This window comes from Podarcis erhardii (genome assembly GCF_964252035.2).
Source record: "Podarcis erhardii genome assembly, chromosome: 14".
NCBI classification, from domain to species: domain Eukaryota; kingdom Metazoa; phylum Chordata; class Lepidosauria; order Squamata; family Lacertidae; genus Podarcis; species Podarcis erhardii.
The window spans coordinates 38,522,160-38,541,244 of NC_138503.1; the positions used below are offsets into that span (position 1 = coordinate 38,522,160).

At 43.1% G+C, this 19,085-nt stretch overlaps 2 protein-coding genes across 2 annotated transcripts in view; one reads left to right on the top strand and one right to left on the bottom strand.

Annotated features, from left to right (window-relative positions):
• The window catches only part of IFT140 (intraflagellar transport 140), a 91,945-nt gene that overhangs the window by 36,003 nt on the left and 36,857 nt on the right, over positions 1 to 19,085 (bottom strand). The window lies entirely within an intron of this gene.
• The window catches only part of TMEM204 (transmembrane protein 204), a 40,603-nt gene that overhangs the window by 17,946 nt on the left and 3,572 nt on the right, over positions 1 to 19,085 (top strand). Inside the window, exon 2 of the mRNA XM_081840091.1 lies at positions 4,798 to 4,953. Within this exon, the coding sequence (XP_081696217.1) occupies positions 4,798 to 4,953 (156 nt within the window). The remainder of the gene's footprint in view (positions 1 to 4,797; positions 4,954 to 19,085) is intronic.

Below are 19,085 nucleotides of genomic sequence, written 5' to 3' on the forward strand. Positions count from 1 at the left end.
AGATGTACATGTAGATCTATATCAGCTTCCCAGCCTCTAAAACAAGTTTTGCCCATTTTGCCTATATATATATTAAATTCCCACCCTAACTGAGGCCCATGCTGGTTTCATATGTGTGCAGAGCAGATAGCAGAGACTTTAGTTAGAGGTGTGTTTGTTGGAGTGCTGCAATGTAGGGGTTCCCCCACTGCATTATAATATCTTCATACATAGGGAAGATTACTCACATTCTTATTGTTAATACAGGAAACTGTTTCACTTCAGGTCAGACAAATTGTCCATCCAGGCCAATATTACGTACTCTATCTGCTCGCAGCTCTCCAGGTTGTTGGGATGGAAAGGGCAAATCTGTCCAGTTTGATTTCATAATTTTCTCATCTTTCCAATATTAAGCTCAGTTTTCTGAATGTCCATATCACTTGCATTTTAAAAAAGTTCTCATGAAAATTCATCAGCGAATTTCTATTATGCCCATCTTGCAAGCACTTTTCACTCCTGTAATACATCTTTATATGTTATTTTCTTTATATGTTATGGCCCCAGCCCATAAAATGGCTGGGATATGCTTCACAGGGGGGAATGCACTGGGACAACCGATCTCAGTGATCACGGGTAGGAGGAGGAGTTACGCTAAGACCAGACCATGTCATTACAGAGGAGGCAGGTTTAGTCGTTGTCTGAGGACTATCCCTGCCTCTGGGTCTGGTCCTGACCGGATGAATACTAGAATCAGCAAGGGATACCCACATGACCTGAAAGTGCTGCTGTGCAATGCCAGGTCAATGACTCATAAGACCACTGCCATCCATGACTTGATCATGGATGGAGGACTTGACCTGGCATGTGTAACAGAGACTTGGTTGGATGAAGCAGATGGGCCTGTCCTTGCCGCTGCTTGTCCACCAGGTTTCTCTTACGCACAGCAACCCAGGTCATGTGGGCGGGGAGGGGGGGTTGCAGTGATTTTTAGGAAGTCATTAGTTTGCACCAGGCGTCCTATTGGGAAGACCCAGTTTTCTGAGTGCATGTTCTGGAAGTTGGGCAATAGGGGCAGTACAGGATTCCTTTTGGTGTACCGACCTCCCCGCTGCACCAAGGATTCCCTGCCCGAGCTGCTTCAGGTCGTGGCGGATGTTCTCCTGGAGACACCTAGCTTGGTCGTCCTAGGGGATTTTAACATCCATGCCGACACGACCTTACAAGGGGCCGCTCGGGACTTCATGGAAAGCATGGCCTCCATGGGGCTGTCCCTGAATAAGTGTGGCCCAACCCATAGCCGCGGACATGCCTTGGACCTGGTGTTTACCTCTACGGATGTTGGTGATCTGACACTAAGTAAAAGCGAAACGAAAGAAGTACCATGGTCAGATCACTTCCTGGTGCAACTGGACTTCTCCGCGACCCATCCCCTCTGCAGGGAGGTGGGACCGATTCGGATGGTCCGCCCCCGCCACTTAATGGATCCAAATGGTTTCCAGAGAGTGGTTGGGGATGCTTTATCCCATGTTGATGGCCTTTCAGCCGATTCCCTGGTGGCCCGCTGGAATGTGGAGTTAACCAGGGCTATTGACTGTTTGGCTCCGAAGCGCCCTCTCCGATTGCATGAAGCCCGGAGAGCCCCGTGGTTTTCCACGGATCTGAGGGCAATGAAACAATCGTTGAGACGGCTAGAGCGCCGGTGGCGGATAACTCATTCTGAATCTGACCGGACACGGGTTAGAGCTCAACGCCGAGCCTACCAAGTGGCGATAGCGACGGCGAAGAAGACTTTCTTCACCGCCTCTATTGCATCTGCAGAAAACAGCAGCAGGAGACTCTTTCAGGTGGTTCGCAATTTAGCGGAACCACCTGTAACATCGGGGCCCAGTACGGGCCACATGTTCTCCTGCAATGATTTTGCAAATTTTTTTGCAGATAAAATCGCTCAGATTCGGGAAGAAGTAGACTCCACCGTGGGAGCAGGGCCGGGGCGGGAGAGCGCTAGAGTCCTGTCTGGTCAAGTTGTGTGGGATCAATTTCAATCTGTTACCTCCGAGGATGTGGACAGGCTGCTTGGACGAGTGAAGCCAACCACCTGTCTCCTGGATCCTTGCCCATCCTGGCTTATAAAAGCTAGCCGGGAAGGACTGGGCGATGGGCTTCGTGGGGTGGTGAATGCTTCCCTCCGTGAGGGAGCCTTCCCAGACCCGCTGAAAGAGGCGGTTATTAAACCGCTTCTTAAAAAACCATCTTTAGTTGCGGCCACGATGGCCAATTATCGCCCAGTCTCAAACCTCCCATTCTTGGGCAAGGTGATTGAGCGAGTGGTTGCTGAACAACTCCAGGCACGCCTGGAAGAAGCGGACCATTTGGATCCCTTCCAGTCGGGATTCAGGCCTCATCATGGGACTGAAACTGCCTTGGTCGCACTGGTTGATGATCTCCGGCGGGCTAGGGACAAAGGTGAGAGCTGTTTCCTAGTTCTGCTGGATCTCTCAGCGGCGTTTGATACCATCGACCATGACATCCTTCTGGACCGTCTTGAGGGGCTGGGAGCTGGGGGCACTGTCATACAGTGGTTCCGCTCCTTCCTCCTGGGCCGTGTTCAGAAAGTGGTGGTGGGGGATGAGTGTTCAGACCCCTGGCCGCTCACTTGTGGGGTGCCTCAGGGTTCTGTCCTCTCCCCCATGCTTTTCAACATCTACATGCAGCCGCTGGGAGAGATCATCAGGAGGTTTGGGCTGGGTGTTCATCAGTATGCAGATGATACCCAGCTCTACCTCTCTTTTAAATCAGAACCAGTGAAGGCGGTAAAGGTCCTGTGTGAGTGTCTGGAGGCGGTTGGAGGATGGATGGCGGCTAACAGATTGAGGTTGAATCCTGACAAGACAGAAGTACTGTTTTTGGGGGACAGGAGGCGGGCAGGTGTGGAGGATTCCCTGGTCCTGAATGGGGTAACTGTGCCCCTGAAGGACCAGGTGCGCAGCCTGGGAGTCATTTTGGACTCACAGCTGTCCATGGAGGCACAGGTCAAATCTGTATCCAGGGCAGCTGTTTACCAGCTCCATCTGGTACGTAGGCTGAGACCCTATCTGCCTGCGGACTGTCTCGCCAGAGTGGTACATGCTCTGGTTATCTCCCGCTTGGACTACTGCAATGCGCTCTACGTGGGGCTACCTTTGAAGGTGACCCGGAAACTACAACTAATACAGAATGCGGCAGCTAGACTGGTGACTGGGAGCGGCCGCCGAGACCATATAACACCGGTCTTGAAAGACCTACATTGGCTCCCAGTACGTTTCCGAGCACAATTCAAAGTGTTGGTGCTGACCTTTAAAGCCCTAAATGGCCTCGGTCCAGTATATCTGAAGGAGCGTCTCCTCCCCCATCGTTCTGCCCGGACACTGAGGTCCAGCTCCGAGGGCCTTCTGGCGGTTCCCTCACTGCGAGAGGCCAAGTTGCAGGGAACCAGGCAGAGGGCCTTCTCGGTGGTGGCGCCCGCCCTGTGGAATGCCCTCCCATCGGATGTCAAGGCGATGGACAACTACCTGACATTCAGAAGACATCTGAAGGCAGCCCTGTTCAGGGAAGTTTTTAATATGTGACATTTTAGTGTATTTTTTATCTCTGTTGGAAGCCGCCCAGAGTGGCTGGGGAAACCCAGCCAGATGGGCGGGGTACAAATAATAAATTATTATTATTATTATTATTATTATTATTATTATTATTATATGAATTTTGATGCACACTTTACCCTAGTATATGCATTTTTACACATATTACTTGGCTGGACAACTGCACTGTAAAAAGAAGGAAAGAAAAGTGCAATTTTTTGAAGAATGGCTACATTTTTATTCTTGTATTATCTCAGAAAATGTGAATTGGTTAGGTTCGCTTTTAAATGCCAACTGAACTGAATTTCTACCCCATTCGTAGTCTCAGAGATATTTCCCATTATTTGCTACGTGGTCCCTTTTAAACATATGGGATCAGTTTGACAAAAATAAAATTTGGATGCTTTAAAATTCTAGTTTAAGTGGTTGACCAACAATTCCACTGTACAGGAGCATTTTATAAAACAAAACTCTGATTTTGGTTCTAGAAAGGTTTCCCTTCAACTGCAGCCATTTGTACGGCAAGAAAATTCTACCTCATACCAGCAGGAAGCTAGGATGTTGCGCTGACACAGTGGTGCTTATGAATCCTAGAGGGAGAGGAAGGAAAAGGATGAAAACAGGAAATCTACCAATGAAAAGAAAATAAGGAAAAAATGTAGACCATTTCAGCAAATGCTAATCCAGTGTAAAGTATTTCCTTTTAAATAGCCACCATGGATATAGCTACTTGCATAAAAGATAAATGCACAATGTAAATACAAAAGTCAAGTATAAAACACTATAATAATTATAACGGCAACAGCAACCATCTCTTCTTAAAAAAATACCTGCATGTATAGTGGTGATATCCATAAAGATCAAGCGTGGTGGTTTTTCTAACAAATTGCAATACACTACATCAGTCAGTGAGTCTGTTTATTAATGAGTAGCGTTTTAATCCTGATCTTCAACAGGATCTCAGAACACCAGACTCCCTTTCCCATTTTTATCCTCACAGCCCACTTGAGAAGCTGAGAAATTGAAAAGAACACACTTTTGTGATATTTATCTTAATCTCTTTGTCCTAACTTGTGAAGAAGTATGAGTTAAGAAATCTGGCAGCACACAAGATTTTTCAGAAGGGACTGGAAATGGTTGGCTTCTCAAGCCTTTCACATTCATGTTAATGAACTAATGCCCTTTTGCCTTTTGTTCCCCACAGTGCAGTTTGACATGATGCGAGCCTGTAACATGATTGCCACGGTGGCTCTGACAGCTGGCCAGCTCCTCTTTGTGTTGGGATTGGTAGAACTGCCCATTATCTCCCAGGATACCCAGTGGTGGGAAGAAGCCATAGCCGCGGTGTTTCAGCTTGCCAGTAAGTAATTTCTTTTTTTCAAGTACTAACTTATTAGAGTGAAATTTAACAATAAAATGTTCACAGTTCCACACTCTTTTATTCCCTGTGCACACTCAGTCCATATAGCTTGAATTTACAAGTACCTTGGCTCAAACCCACACAAAACCCTCCCTCCCACTACGTCTATTGCTGTTTCAAGTGCTCTGTAATATGACACTATCAGTGAAAAGCAGAAACACTACCGCCACCCCAGTGCCTGAGCCTGTTTGTGGACTTCTTGTTCATTTCTTTTTAAAAATAGCATTGGTTGTGCACTCAATCCAGTTGCACTAAATCTTCTCAATGCCCCACATTATAAAGACCAAGTAGGAACGTGTGAAACAGTGTCACTGAACTTTTAAAAATACTTTAAGAACTCACAGATCTGTGCAAGCATGGTAAATACAACTCAATCCTGATGCTTTCTTGGCATCTGGAAATCCTAGCTCTAGGCTAGGATTTCTGCATTAAGAGCTACTTGTGAGCCCCCTCTTTGAGTTGGATACAGCTCTTTTCACATTAACTCTTGCTCAGATCTCTCCTTTAATACTTCTTAGTCTGAAAGCATTGAGTTAATGATTTGGTAGAGGAGTTGAATTTAAAACAGAGATATATAATGAAGATGGTCCCTGAAAACTGTATGGGGAATCATGTTAATCACTTGAGTAAAAACTTAATTTGTGTAAGTTTGTGTTGATTAAGGAGGGTTGTTATGCAATCTACTCAGTTTCCCCAGGTAAGCTCAACCAACCGGACCCTCCAGAGCAGATTTTGGGGGCATGCAGGAGAGGGGAGAGAAACTAGAGGCCCTGTTGTCCAAGTGCATTTCCATTGTTCAAAGAGGGAGACATCATTGGATGTCGGCCCTAGTCATTTAGGACTCAAGAAAAAGGTGCTTTTCTCACTTACTATAGGCGTTAAATCAGCGATACACAAAGATAGGAAGATAATGTTTATTACTAATTACTGTGTTCATGAATTGTCATTATGATTTTCTCTTATCTATTTAACCTTTACATAGAAATTATATGGGCTGTCTCTTGCAATTTCATAGCCTTTCCACCCTGCTGTTTACAATTTTTTTTCTATGTGTGCGTCTATAAAGCAAAAATAAACATCATGCATCTGGTGAGCTCTAGTTCCCCAAAGCAGATACCACAATAAATCTAACCAAAAGATGCCTTCCCTTTTTCCTCTAACAATTCTTCAGGCATTCCTTCCACACTTCAACCACTTCAAATGGTTACAGCCTAGTGTTATCTGTGCTGTGTGTGTGCATTTTAAAATTTGATTTCTGCCCCCTCCCAACTGCAGTAGAACGCAATTGTAGCAGCATTTTCTCCAAGCGGACTACAAACAACCATTTTCAGAACTTGTGTGTGTTTAATGAAAAAGCATCCTGTTTGCATGTTATAAGGACACAAAAAGTTGCCTTATACCAGGTTAGACTCTCCTTTAATCTAGCCCACTACTGTCTGACTGGCAGCAACTCTCCAGGGTCTCAGTCTTTTCTATCACATGCTATCTTGCCCTTTTAACTTGAGATATCAGGGGTTGAACCTGGGACCTTCTGCATGCAAAGTAGGATAAATTCTGGACTGTATTTTGATTTGTGTCTTAAGTAGGTGCTTCATTCATTTGCTTTTGTAAACCACATGGTAAGGAAAGCTTTCCTAACAGGCAGGATATACATTAAATAAAGAAATCCCTGTGCTCATCATATGATGAATGAGGGGGTAATTTACACTGCCACCAGAGTGCTGGGCTTTTTTGTTGCTGTCACAAAAATCGGTGGGGAGTGGAGAACAGAATAAAAATGCTGGGCGCTGCATCATCGCCATTTCCTAAACTAATTTAATAAAATATTTTACCATAAACCAATCAGATAAAAATATATAAGTAGATAAAAATATACATAATAAGTTATAGATTGTTTTTATTTGATTGAGTCGCTTTATTTGGTCCATTCCAAACTGACTTACAACCAACTAAACAAATAAGACACCCAACAGCATAACTGAAAAAAGAGAAGCCGCAAAACCAAAATTAAACCTTCCCCAAGGGCCAAACTGATACTCAGTTACAGCCCAAGTCCAAATTATGCTGAAATAACAGCATCTCAATTTGGTGGCAGGCAGGCAGGGAAATGACTAGATATTACAGGGGAAACAATTCCAGAAAGTGAGTACCACCACCAAGAAGACCCTGTTCTGTGTAGATATCTGCCATATTTATTATTATTGTTGTTATTATTATTATTATTATTATTATTAAAACTGTTAGCTACCTTACACAAGGCAGCCTCTAGGCAACTTCTCAACTATATTAACCAGCAGCAGGATACAGAGAAAAGCACACAATGAAGATTTAAGTGTGAAAGTTCGTAGGGGAGAAGGCAGTCCTTACATATACTCAGGTCCTCAAAACCAGCACTTTGGGCTGGTGTCAGGAAATGATTGGCAGCCAGTGATGATGATACTATTCACTTTTTTGTGATCAAAATGGTGACTGCTTGTAAATTATATGGGACAGTATGCTTAGCACAATGGTGCACAGAAGACAAGGCAGTGGCAGAGAAAGGTGAGGGTCAGGAGACACCATAAACTATATACAGGAAGCACAGGACAGCAAAGGATAGATCCAAAACCCAAAATTCCACCCCTGAGGTTTAGGATACATTTGAACAGTGGTTCTCCAATCTGTGCAAGCCGCCTACTATTCTGGATAAGTTAAACTGCTTGGAAACCTTTCAGCTATTCCTCAACCTCAACCCCCTCACTCCCTTTAAAAGCAGCCTGAAGCTCTCTTCCCTATTGCTCCATCCTCCTGCTGTCCAAACTACCCTCCTCCTTTTTTTTTCCATGAAAAGGAAATGCATTCTGGCCCTGTTTAGATTTGTTGTTTCATTGACAAACAGTACAGAGGACAGCCGTGTGCCTTTCTTCTATCAAGGCTGCTAATTTTAGATTAGGCTGCTTTCCCCCTCTGTGCTACAGACTGTTTTAAACACAGTCAGAGAGAGACTGAAGGGCGCCAGGATATCCCGGCACAGGAGAAGGAAATGCCTGCTGTTACCTGTTATGCAAGCTGAACCTTGAAATCCTCAGTACTGGGAGGGAAAAGGAGAGAGAGAGAAGCCAGAATCAGAATGTGCAATGCAACGCTACTAAGACAGACTCAAACAAGCACTGCAATTTTGATTCTTGAGCTCAAGGTGTGAAAAGCACAATTTGGCAGCCAATAGAGTTGGGAAAATCAAACTGCACTACTCCAATGCCTCTGTTTTGCAAAGATGATGCAATTTGTCCCATGAGAGGATGAAAAGAGGAGGAACATAATGCCTGCCATCAGATGCACCAATCTCCACTAGATAGGCTTCTATATTATCTACCTATTCATGATGCTTAAAAATAAATAAATGTTCCCATTCAGGAAGAAATTGATTTTGTTGTTTATAACAATAGCAGAAAGAAGATGAAAGCTAAAAGTAGAAAAACGGTAAAATAGTAATAAAAAAGATTTTCCACAACAGTCTTGTAATAAGTTACATGAAACACTTTTAAAAGTTTCATTAGCTTAACATAAGCCTGCACTGAAAATAAATTCTTCTAGACATTCAGTTGATTTGGCTGACAATTGTTGGTGCAGAACACATTTGGATACAGAGCAAAGGAGGGATGAAACCTCTGGTATGTTCATCTCAAATTTGGCCTCTTGGCATTCATTCTCTCTGTTCAGATGGGACAGATGTTGGAGGGTTAGTTTGTTTGTACAGTGGCCATATGCAGGATAGAGTTCCCTGACTGAACAGAGGAAAAACTAATGTGTTCCTTATGCTGGTTAGATTAAATGGATTTTAACAAAAGCTTTAATTGTTAAGTTAAATAACCAGAACTAAAACTTATGGGTTAGCATATTAGCTTGCTCTTGATCTAAGGGAAGCAATATAAGGCCCACAGTCATGTCTGGCCCACACTGTCCAATGTACCATACACCATGATGCACAACAGACAAGCATATGTGCTGCCTTGGTCTGCAGCTTCTATTTCTATTTTGACAGGGGACGGCTGTCTGAAATAGCATGCAGTCTAAAAGGTAAACAGTGTTCAGAACTTATGAGAAAGAAGTATTTATGAAGGCTTCAATATTATTCGCAGCATTAGCTTATCTTTGTTATTGGACACCAAGCTGGTATTTCACGGAACTCGCCCCACTGATTCTTCAATATTTTCTATCATAATCTCTAGCTTGGAGGGCCAACAATTTGCATACGAAAAACTGGAGTAACAATTCGGAAGACCCTTTGTGAATTAGCCATTCCCTGCTCTCCATGCTTTAGCTTTTTCTTTTTCTTCCACTCCATGGTAATTTTATAGGGATGCAGGTGGCACTGTGGGTTAAACCACAGAGCCTAGGACTTGCCGATCAGAAAGTCGGCGGTTCAAATCCCCGCGACGAGGTGAGCTCCTATTGAGCTCCCTGCTCCTGCCAACCTAGCAGTTCGAAAGCACGTCAAAGTGCAAGCAGATAAATAGGTAAACTGGCGGGAAGGTAAACGGCGTTTCTGTGCGCTGCTCTGGTTTGCCAGAAGCTGCTTAGTGATGCTGGCCACATAACCCGGAAGCTGTACGCCAGCTCCCTCAGCCAATAAAGTGAGATGAGCGCCGCAACCCCAGAGTCGGCCATGACTGGACCTAATGGTCAGGGGTCCCCTTTACCTTTACCTTTATGGTAATTTTGATGGATGCCATTCAGGGAGGACTGACAGAGAGGGAGTGTGATTATTCCTCAGGGGCACCTATATTATGCATTATATAAAGTAATCACAAAAATGCTCTTAAATGTTATTGCTTTTGCCATTTAAACTTAAATATATCAAAGTGTAATCCTTTGATTTACTTTGACTCTTGTTTGCATCCACCAACTTCCCCATCTACCCCCAAATCATGAAACAGTACCCGTGGGCTGGAGATAAGAGGAAGATCTGGATAGGGGAAGTGCTGTAGTTGAGTAATAGAGGAGTCTTGGACATCTCATGAGAGACCGCTGCCTGAAATCCTGGAGCTCTGCTGCCAATCTACTGAGTTAGATGGATCAATGGTCAAAGTCAGTATCCGATAGCTTCCTACGTTCCTATGACCAAACTGTATTCTGGAACATAGGAAGCTATTTCTGCTTCCCATTCATTCAGCTTGCCATCTTCCATACTAGCCTTGTCAAAAATTCTATGAAAACCTCGATCGTGAAAGCAGACTACAGTGGAACCTCATGTTACGGACGGGATCCGTTTCAGAGGCCCATCCGTAACACAAAACTGACGCAAGCCGAAGCGCCGCGTTTGCACACACACACTGCACAATTTAGCACTTTTGCGCATGCGTGAGCGGTGAAACCCAGAAGTAACCTGTTCTGGTACTTCTGGGTTGCCATGGGACGCAACACGAAAACACATAACGAAAACACATCATGGATGCAACATGAGGTATGATTCTATACATAAAAATAAATACAGTGGTACCTCGGGTTAAGAACTTAATTCGTTCTGGAGGTCCGTTCTTAACCTGAAACTGTTCTTAACCTGAGGTACCACTTTAGCTAATGGGGCCTCCCACTGCCGCCACGCTGCTGCTATGTGATTTCTGTTCTCATCCTGAAGCAAAGTTCTTAACCTGAGGTACTATTTCTGGGTTAGCGGAGTCTGTAACCTGAAGCGTCTGTAACCCGAGGTACCACTGTCCATACATTTATTCTGAAGGCAGAATTAGGGCATGTTTTATGGATGAACACACAAATGGTAGGTCTTCTCTGATAGATTGTGTCCTTATTGATGCCACACTGAAAGGGAAGAGAAGCAGGGTACAGTCTCATAAAAGGCTTGAGAAAAATACTGGCATAAAGCAGTAATCTCAAAGCTTCTTCAGACACAGCACCAACACCGAACTACAATTTGAAACATTGGGGCCTGCTTTTTAAAAACAAAACTAAAAAACCCCCCACCATGCATGTTACCAACTTCTTGTTTCTTTCTTTAGGGTGACCAGATGTATCCTGTACCCTTTAGTACTTGTACAGAAGAGAGAACTTTGGAAGGCGTTGCATGTCACGCAGGTGTGTGCCTGCTAAAATTCTTTTATACACAACTATTAAAAGATACAGGAGGCTTCAACTCTGGTCACCCATCTTCTTTAAGAAACCCAACCAAAAATAAAGGATGGAATTGTGTCAATGCCGCTGCAGCGGTACACCTTAGGTCAGGGCATGACCAACAGTGTAGACTACACAAAATCCAAGCCAGTATCTTATTTTCATCCTGTCTTCATAGTCTGCAAACCATACAGCAGTTTCCCAATCATCACACTGAAGAGAAGTCACACTTCAGAGAGAGTTGAGTATTTCAGTCATACCTCAAATACCCCAAACATAATAATGACCTTGGCAAGCACACAGTCACTTGTCAACACTCACCACACTGACGCTTATGATGGCTCCTAGCCCTGCATCATTTTTACTTCAGCCACCTGCGTGTGTCCTTGATAGAAGTGCATCCTTTTTTCTTTTTCTTTTTAAAAAATCTAACAAAATACAACCTTAGGAAGCAGAGAGGAAGGAAAGAGTAGAGGAAGTGGTATTGCTCTGGCGGCTGCACATGGATTCACACACAGTTCCAGAACTGTGCAGCCTCACACCTTACAGGAAAGAATTGTTTGCTTTGGAAAAGCACTGTGGTGAAAATGGAAGCAGTTTTGTGCACAGAGGGTTTTGAGTAAGAGCTCATAAATTTTACTTTAGAGGCTTTTCTTTATAGAGACAGAATTCTGAATAGCTTCTATGTTTTTCAAGTAGACAAGCTTTGCCTTTTACACTTGTTAATAAGTGAAAAGCCCCTGCAAATTCTGCTATCATGTACAATCAGCTTTGCTTTGTAAAAAAATTTCAGGAAATCTGAAGAAGTCAACCTCACACCACTCAAATAGTCTCCCATCAGCAAACATCCTTCCAATTCCCTCCCCCAAGCAGTTTTGCAATTAAATGAAACTTTGAAAAATTAAATGAGAGCGGGGCAGGAGTCAGGGTCATATGTATGCAGAAACACATTTATATCCATAAAAGAGATACACATACAACAACCCCCCCACACTAGCTGTTTCTATAAACATAAACATATGCATGGTCAGGAGAAAGTAGACCAAGAAAGAAGTTTTTCTCCCTCTCTCAAAATGCACCCTCTACCCTGGTCAGGGTCATTCAGTGAAGATAAACGGTGAGAAATCAAGGAGAGGCAGTGGTTTAGGAACCTCAGCAAGAGAGGGCTGTTGTCTTTATATTCTGCTTGTGGGCTTCCCATACGCATCTAGCTGGCGACTGTGGAAAGCAGGGTATCAGATTAGATGGGCCACTGGTCTGATCCAGCATGGCACTTCTTATATTTTATATGTGTTTATTGAATAATCAAGCTACAGTGGAAGAAGGCTTCATTATACAAAAATATGTTTTGATGTGTTTCCCCCCAAACCAGGGGGGGAAAGAATGACTTAGATATGTTTTAAGTAATGTGTACAGAGTCCGAGATCAAGTGAAGTTTCCATTCCAAAGAGTTTGTATTGAGCAGAGCTAATCATTATAGCTAGCCGAATAAGTAAGACCAGGCTTCCTCAACCTCCAGATGCTATGAGACTACAATTCCCAGCATCCCTGACCACTGGTCCTGCTAGCTAGGGATCATGGGAGTTGTAGGCCAAAAACATCTGGAGGGCCAAGGTTGAGGAAGCCTGAGTAAGACAATCCTGTGTTGCAAGGAGAAAAGGGATTCTGCTTGAGGCAAGGTTGCCAGGATGGACCTGCTGGCAACATGTATTTATTTCTATTCCACTTTTCTTCCAAGGAGCTCAAGGTGGCATATATGGTTTTACCCTTACAACAATCTGGTAAGGTAGGTGAGACTGGCTCAAGGTCGGACTGTATTAGGATTTGAACCCTGGCCCTCAGGTCCTCATCCAGCACACTGGCTCTCATTTTCAATCCTTATGTTATACCATGATATCATTTTATTATTTAACACAAGCACGACTCTGTAGAAACAAATGAAGATAAGCTTTGAAACTGAAGTTGGCTTTCTGCCAGAATGATTCAAACAGGAAGCTCATTATTCTGATCCAAAATGTAAGTTCACAGAGCAATGTTCCCCTTCCTACTTTGCCTGCCCAACCATTGACACCATCCCCTGCAGGATTCTTCTTAACAAATCCATTATCTATTTCCTTTCCCAGTAGAAAGGCACCCTCCACCCCCACTTAATGCTGACTCGATTTCGCCAATTAACTCTTTTGGAGACACCAAAACACAAAACAAATAATGGACAGTTTTTACTGAACAGTGGGACAAAAACTTAGTAGGTTTTCTACACAATAAATATGCACAGACTGATTGGCCACTGTAGGACTTTTTTATAAGTGGTTCTGTATTCTTCAAACTTCCCTCCAGCAGACATTTTATCCTGCTGAGAGTCTTTAGAAGAGGTGTTTCAAAAGCTTGATTTTACCCAAGAATGGAAGAACAGGTGGTCAGATGCAAAATTGCCAGCTGGATTATTCTTAGGACAGCAGCCATTCAAAAGAAGACGTTGCTTTAGGTGTCCCCCCCTCTAGGTTCTCCCAGCTGCTCCAATGATGTTGTTGGAAATGATGCTCAGCAGGAGAAGGATCACATGTAAACCCAGGCCACAGGGGCCAACTTATGAGGAAGTCTGAGGGGGCAACTGACGTTGTACACGACATCACGTCAGGCAGAGCTAAATGTAGCAGCAATGCGGCTTCAATGGCCAACAGCTCCTCCTCCTTCCCCTCCGTGACAGGAGGAGGAGGACCTGGCCACTGAATCCGTGCCACGTTTGGCTCCATGCTTTGCTTCCCCTGCCCCCTGATGTTTTGGACAGGTGGGAGTTGGTGCTGTTGGCCCAGACACAGGTCAAGTCCACAATGCTGGTTCAGAAGTGACATCATCAAAGTTTCAGATATAAATTAATTCCTAGAATTCCATACTGGAAACTAGATTGTGAAAAAAGGGAGCTTATGGCTACTGCTGGCCTCCATTAATTTATCTAATCCCCTTTTAAAATCATCAAAACTGTTGACTACGATGTCTTATGGACGTGCATTCCATAAGTTATCATGGCTAATATTTAAATGGGATCTCTGTGTTCAGAGTCACACACTCGCTCTGAATAAGGGGGATTGAGGAGAAATGAGGTAGCTATCACTTTTGTGCTCTCCATTTGAGCTTCTAGAACCCAATGGATGGCAGCTGTGGGATGGGGAACCTGTGACCCTTGAGTTTTGTTGCTGTCCCATCAGTCACAGCCGGCAGCCCTACCTGTTTCTTAACCTCGATGTTTGTCTAGAACAGTTTTGGCAGGCCAAACTGAACCTATATGCATCACTTTAAAATATTCTGGTGACATAAGTAACTTTTAGAGCTTCCCCACCTGCCTGGGACTTGCCATGAAATCTGAAGAGAAGAAAAGGGTGGCGTGTCATTCATTCACTGCTGTTGAGAGTTAGAGTTCAAGCAAAGGTCCTGTGAAGGGAAACAGCCTTGCTAACACAAGTGGTTTTATTTTGAGCAGCACAAGGAAGTTTAGTAGCTTTCTGTGATGAATAATTAGTCCCTTACATAAAAGATGAAGAACTTGCAGAGTGCTGGCTTACGTTAGGCCAAACTTTAGTGGCTTATATAGCAAGGGTGGGAATGGGCTAGGATGAAAGTGATGGGGGGGGGACAGAAATAGAACACAGGAGTTTCATTAGAGATGGACAATTCTGTCATTTTATGTACCATGACAGTTTTCACACTTACATATGCGTCTCACACAAACACATAGGACAGTAATGCACAAACTACAGTCACTTTTATATGGTATACAAAGAAACTAATAAAAATAATCATTTCTGCCACTTTTCCTCTGCTGATAAAAACTGACACGTGCTTAACCAAACTCCTGACGACTGGTGGAAACGAACCCCCCGCTCGATCTGTTCACTTGGAGTTAGAACTCTTTTTACAGAATTGTATCTGAGCACTTCATCACATACCTCTGCTTCAACATCTTGAGACATTTGAGGCTCATTTCTTTTGCATTTTATTTCCCCTAATTCCTGCAACACAGCTTAGGTCAGGAAAAGGAGACTGGGCTTTGGCCAGTGGAATAAACCCAGCCTAGCTCTGTTGCCGCCGCACGTTACCTCTGATAACATTTGTACAGCATACTGCTTTTTGAAAAGGCAAACATAGGCCACTTTACTATCTATATATCTGAAGGTACTCCACTTTGCTTACTGAAGATATAAGTAAAGTATAGCTGTGCCTTCACACTATAATACCAATATGCTTGAATTGCTGCATGATTGCTGCATCTCTAGAAATCATTCATCACCAAATTACTTAAAGATCATAGCAAAGATTATGTCTATTTGTTCTACATTTAGATACAGAAACTTAGGGTTGGAGAGGACCAGTAATTCCAGGTTTCAGAGGAAGGCCTATAGAAATCTAGAACCAGTTCTCTAATCCCTGCACCATTATGTCAGTTGACTAGGAGAGAGAAGTACAAGGGTTCATGCTTACTGATGAATTGCCAATAGGTGGACATTTCTTGAACTAAGGAGTCAATCAAGACTAGCCATTCTCACATATCATCTTTGTATCTCAACCCTGGACCAAGCCAATATCAGACACCATACCCTCCAACATTTCTTCAATGAAAATAGAGACATCCCATTTCATAATGATAATTTTACTATTTATAACTCACACATCTTACTGGGTTGCCCCAGTCACTTTGAGCAGCTTCCAACATATATAAAAATATAATAAAACATTAAACATAAAAAACCCTTCCCTTTATAGGATTGCCTTCAGATGGCTCGGGGTTGGATAACTCTATACCCTCCACCATTTCTCCAATGAAAATAGGGACATCCTAAGGAAAAGTGGGACATTCCTGGATCAAATCAGAAAATGGGACGGCTCCTCTAAATCAGGGACGTCCCTGGAAAATAGGGACACTTGGAGGGTCTGAGACATTGCTGATGTTCTGGGCTTCTCTTTCTTATTATTACCTCCTTCAACTCCAGTCATCATTTTAACAAAACTCTCACGTTTTGTTTCAAGTCAGTAGAATCACACACACCAATTGAAGCCAAAATTGTGGCAGTTGAGCTGTAAGTTGCCTGTTATATGACAGCACTTTAAGCAACACCTAGATACCACTAACAGCCAGCCTATGCTTGTTCATGCTTTGTCCTTTTTTATAAGTCCCTGTAATTTTTAAAAAAGCAAAGTAGCAAAAATACCATTTTATTGAAATTCTCCAAGTTCTGTGCTTTAATTTGGTTCATATCTTGAGTTAGTCTGCATTACGGCTGCAATCCAATACCCAGTTTCCTGGGATTAAACCAAAAAAACTTAGTGGGACTTATTTCTGAGTGGACATATGTAGGACTGTGTTGCAAGTGCCCTACAATGACATCCCCCAGGGAAGAGTATGTGAAAATGTGAGGAAGGGCTATAGCTCTGAGGCAGAGCATCTATTTCACATGTAGAAGGTCACAGACTCATTCCCCCAGTAATACTGAGATAGATGGATTGGATTAGTGGTCTGACTCTGTATAACACAACTTCCTGTGTTCCATTTTTAAAGTACACAGGACAGCACACAAAAATTGTTGTTTCTGCAAGAGCATTTCCAGAAAAACTAGTCTGAGAAAGCAAAAGGCATTGTAAAGGACATTAGATCCAAAGGATTTAACCCATACTATACAGAAACTTGGTAACTGTGAATGAACGCTGGAGGTGGGTGGGAACCTGCTACTCCTCAGAACCAGCCCTGTATTTCTTGCTGGCCTTTGCAGACATTAATCCCAAGCCAGTGTCTTCCAAATATTTACCAAACAAAACCAGAAAGGCTTAAACGATTTTTACAAGGCTCTATAAAAATATAACGCAATTGATTTTTTGGATCTTTCGTGAAAGGATAATTTGTACTGGACGGCACTGAAACTCAGCAAGTTTGCACGTGGAAATCTAGTTCTAGTCACCCCCCCCCCAGCTGTCATATTCAAACCCAAGAATGTCTTGGTGAGCAACTCAATTTACAGGTGGACTAATCTGAGAAGTGAATGAAGGGTGGGGATAAGCTACCACCCCGTTCTCCAAAGCCAAGTGCCACCAAGTCCTTATAACATAATTGCCACATCCTCTAATCAGTTTTCTTGCCTCCAGGGGAGAAGCAGCTGGTATCTTCAGGGTACTGAATTTAGCTGAAGGGCCTCTAGTTGCTGACTCCTTTAGAAGACTCACTATTGAAGAAAACAAATCATCAAGTTCCCTTGTAGCCATTTTTTAGGATGCAGTCACATACAATGGTCATATTGTAAGAGATGTGCAAGCAAAGCAGAGAGAGATCACCTTCTTCATGTCTGACCTGTCCTTGCCCACAAACCTAACGGAAATGGTATCTGCAGATCTTTATGTCTGTTTACGGGCCTTGTTTATTCTAGTCTCCCTTTGCAAAGGGGCCCTTTTGTCTATGTGAATTCCTTCTGTTATGGTGGTGGTTAAGGAAGTGTTTATGGGAGTAGGGGAAGCTGATTTTTTTCCTATTATGTGAGACACATTTGCCTCTTTGTATATAGTTCTTGTCAGGCTAATTAGATCTATAAATTACTTCCATCAAAAGTTAATAACTAGACCTGCAAGGGTGGAGGAGGGAAAGAGAAACTAGAATGCTGCAGTGAGGTTCATCAAGAAATAGGGCACTGCCTTAAAGGGAAGGAGGTTTTGCGACTGCATACACAACATCTTGGGGTCAGATGTTCTGGGTTCTACTGCTGACCCCATGACAGATTTCCTGCATGGCTAGACAAGTCTCCTCACCTCAGCTTCCTCATCTCTGAAACTATGAATAACCGGATATTTAGGATACATATGAAGCGGGAAGCCGCAGTGGGATTCTTTGTGTTCATAAAGATCTTCAAGAGCAGTGGGATAATGTGCTGCAGAAAGGCAAAATACTGTTGCGCTTTAAGATTAGATGTTTTCCTACCATTTCACAGGAGATTCCTAGATAAAGGAATTTCCCAGAGGAAAAAATTATTTTCCTTCTTCACAATATCCGTGTTTATATAACTCTTCATTGAAAGCATGTGAATCCTTGTTCATGGCCTCTTGAACTAGTACCACATAGAGCCAACTCCATATGGAAAGCCACTGGTGTGAATGGCTCTTTCTGTGACTCAGGTGATTTTTAACTCTGTAAGAACAGTTTCCTAGAGAGGATTAGCTGCACTGACATTGTTTAAATTTATGTGCAACACGAAACACCAAGAAAGCCTGCACAATGAATCTACTAAGTAGAGATGGGTCCACACATCAAAAGAGGTAACTCATACAGGTGACTGCTTGTATTAATTGGACCCAGTACTGTCCATTGGTTTTAAAAACCTGCATAGCTGAGCTTAGAGTTTGAGGACCTTTCTACACAATTGTTTGCCAATATGTATGGGACATCCTGGATATGTGAGTTTTCAATAGGGGAACATCAGATTTTCTGAGTAGCCAAGGCACAGTATTTAGTATGAGTGGGGAAATGCCAGGCTTTGGAGTGCAAAGAAAATTCTGCTGATCTTGCTGCTGATTTCTTATGGCAGTTTTGTACATTTTACTGGTACTTTAAGTGGGGTTCTTATTATTGCCTTTTTTGTACTGCTGTGATGTGGCAACTACTATGCATTCCCGCTGGAAGGAATGGCAGAGTATAAAATGGAAATAAATAAATTAGAGTAATAGCTCAGTTGGTTAGAGTGTGGTGCTGATAATGCAAAGGTTGCAGGTTTGATCCCCATATGGGATAGCTGCATATTCCTGCATTGCAGGGGGCTGGGCAAGGTGATTCTCAGGGTCCCTTCCAATCCTACAATTCTATGATAAAGGCCACAACTGGTGCTAGCTCAGTAACAGAGGCAAAACTCAGAACACAGCTTTTAAATTTAAAAACAAGATTTCATTTGAAAACCAGTGACTGGTACAGTATGTGCTAAAGGCTCAGAGAAAGAGAA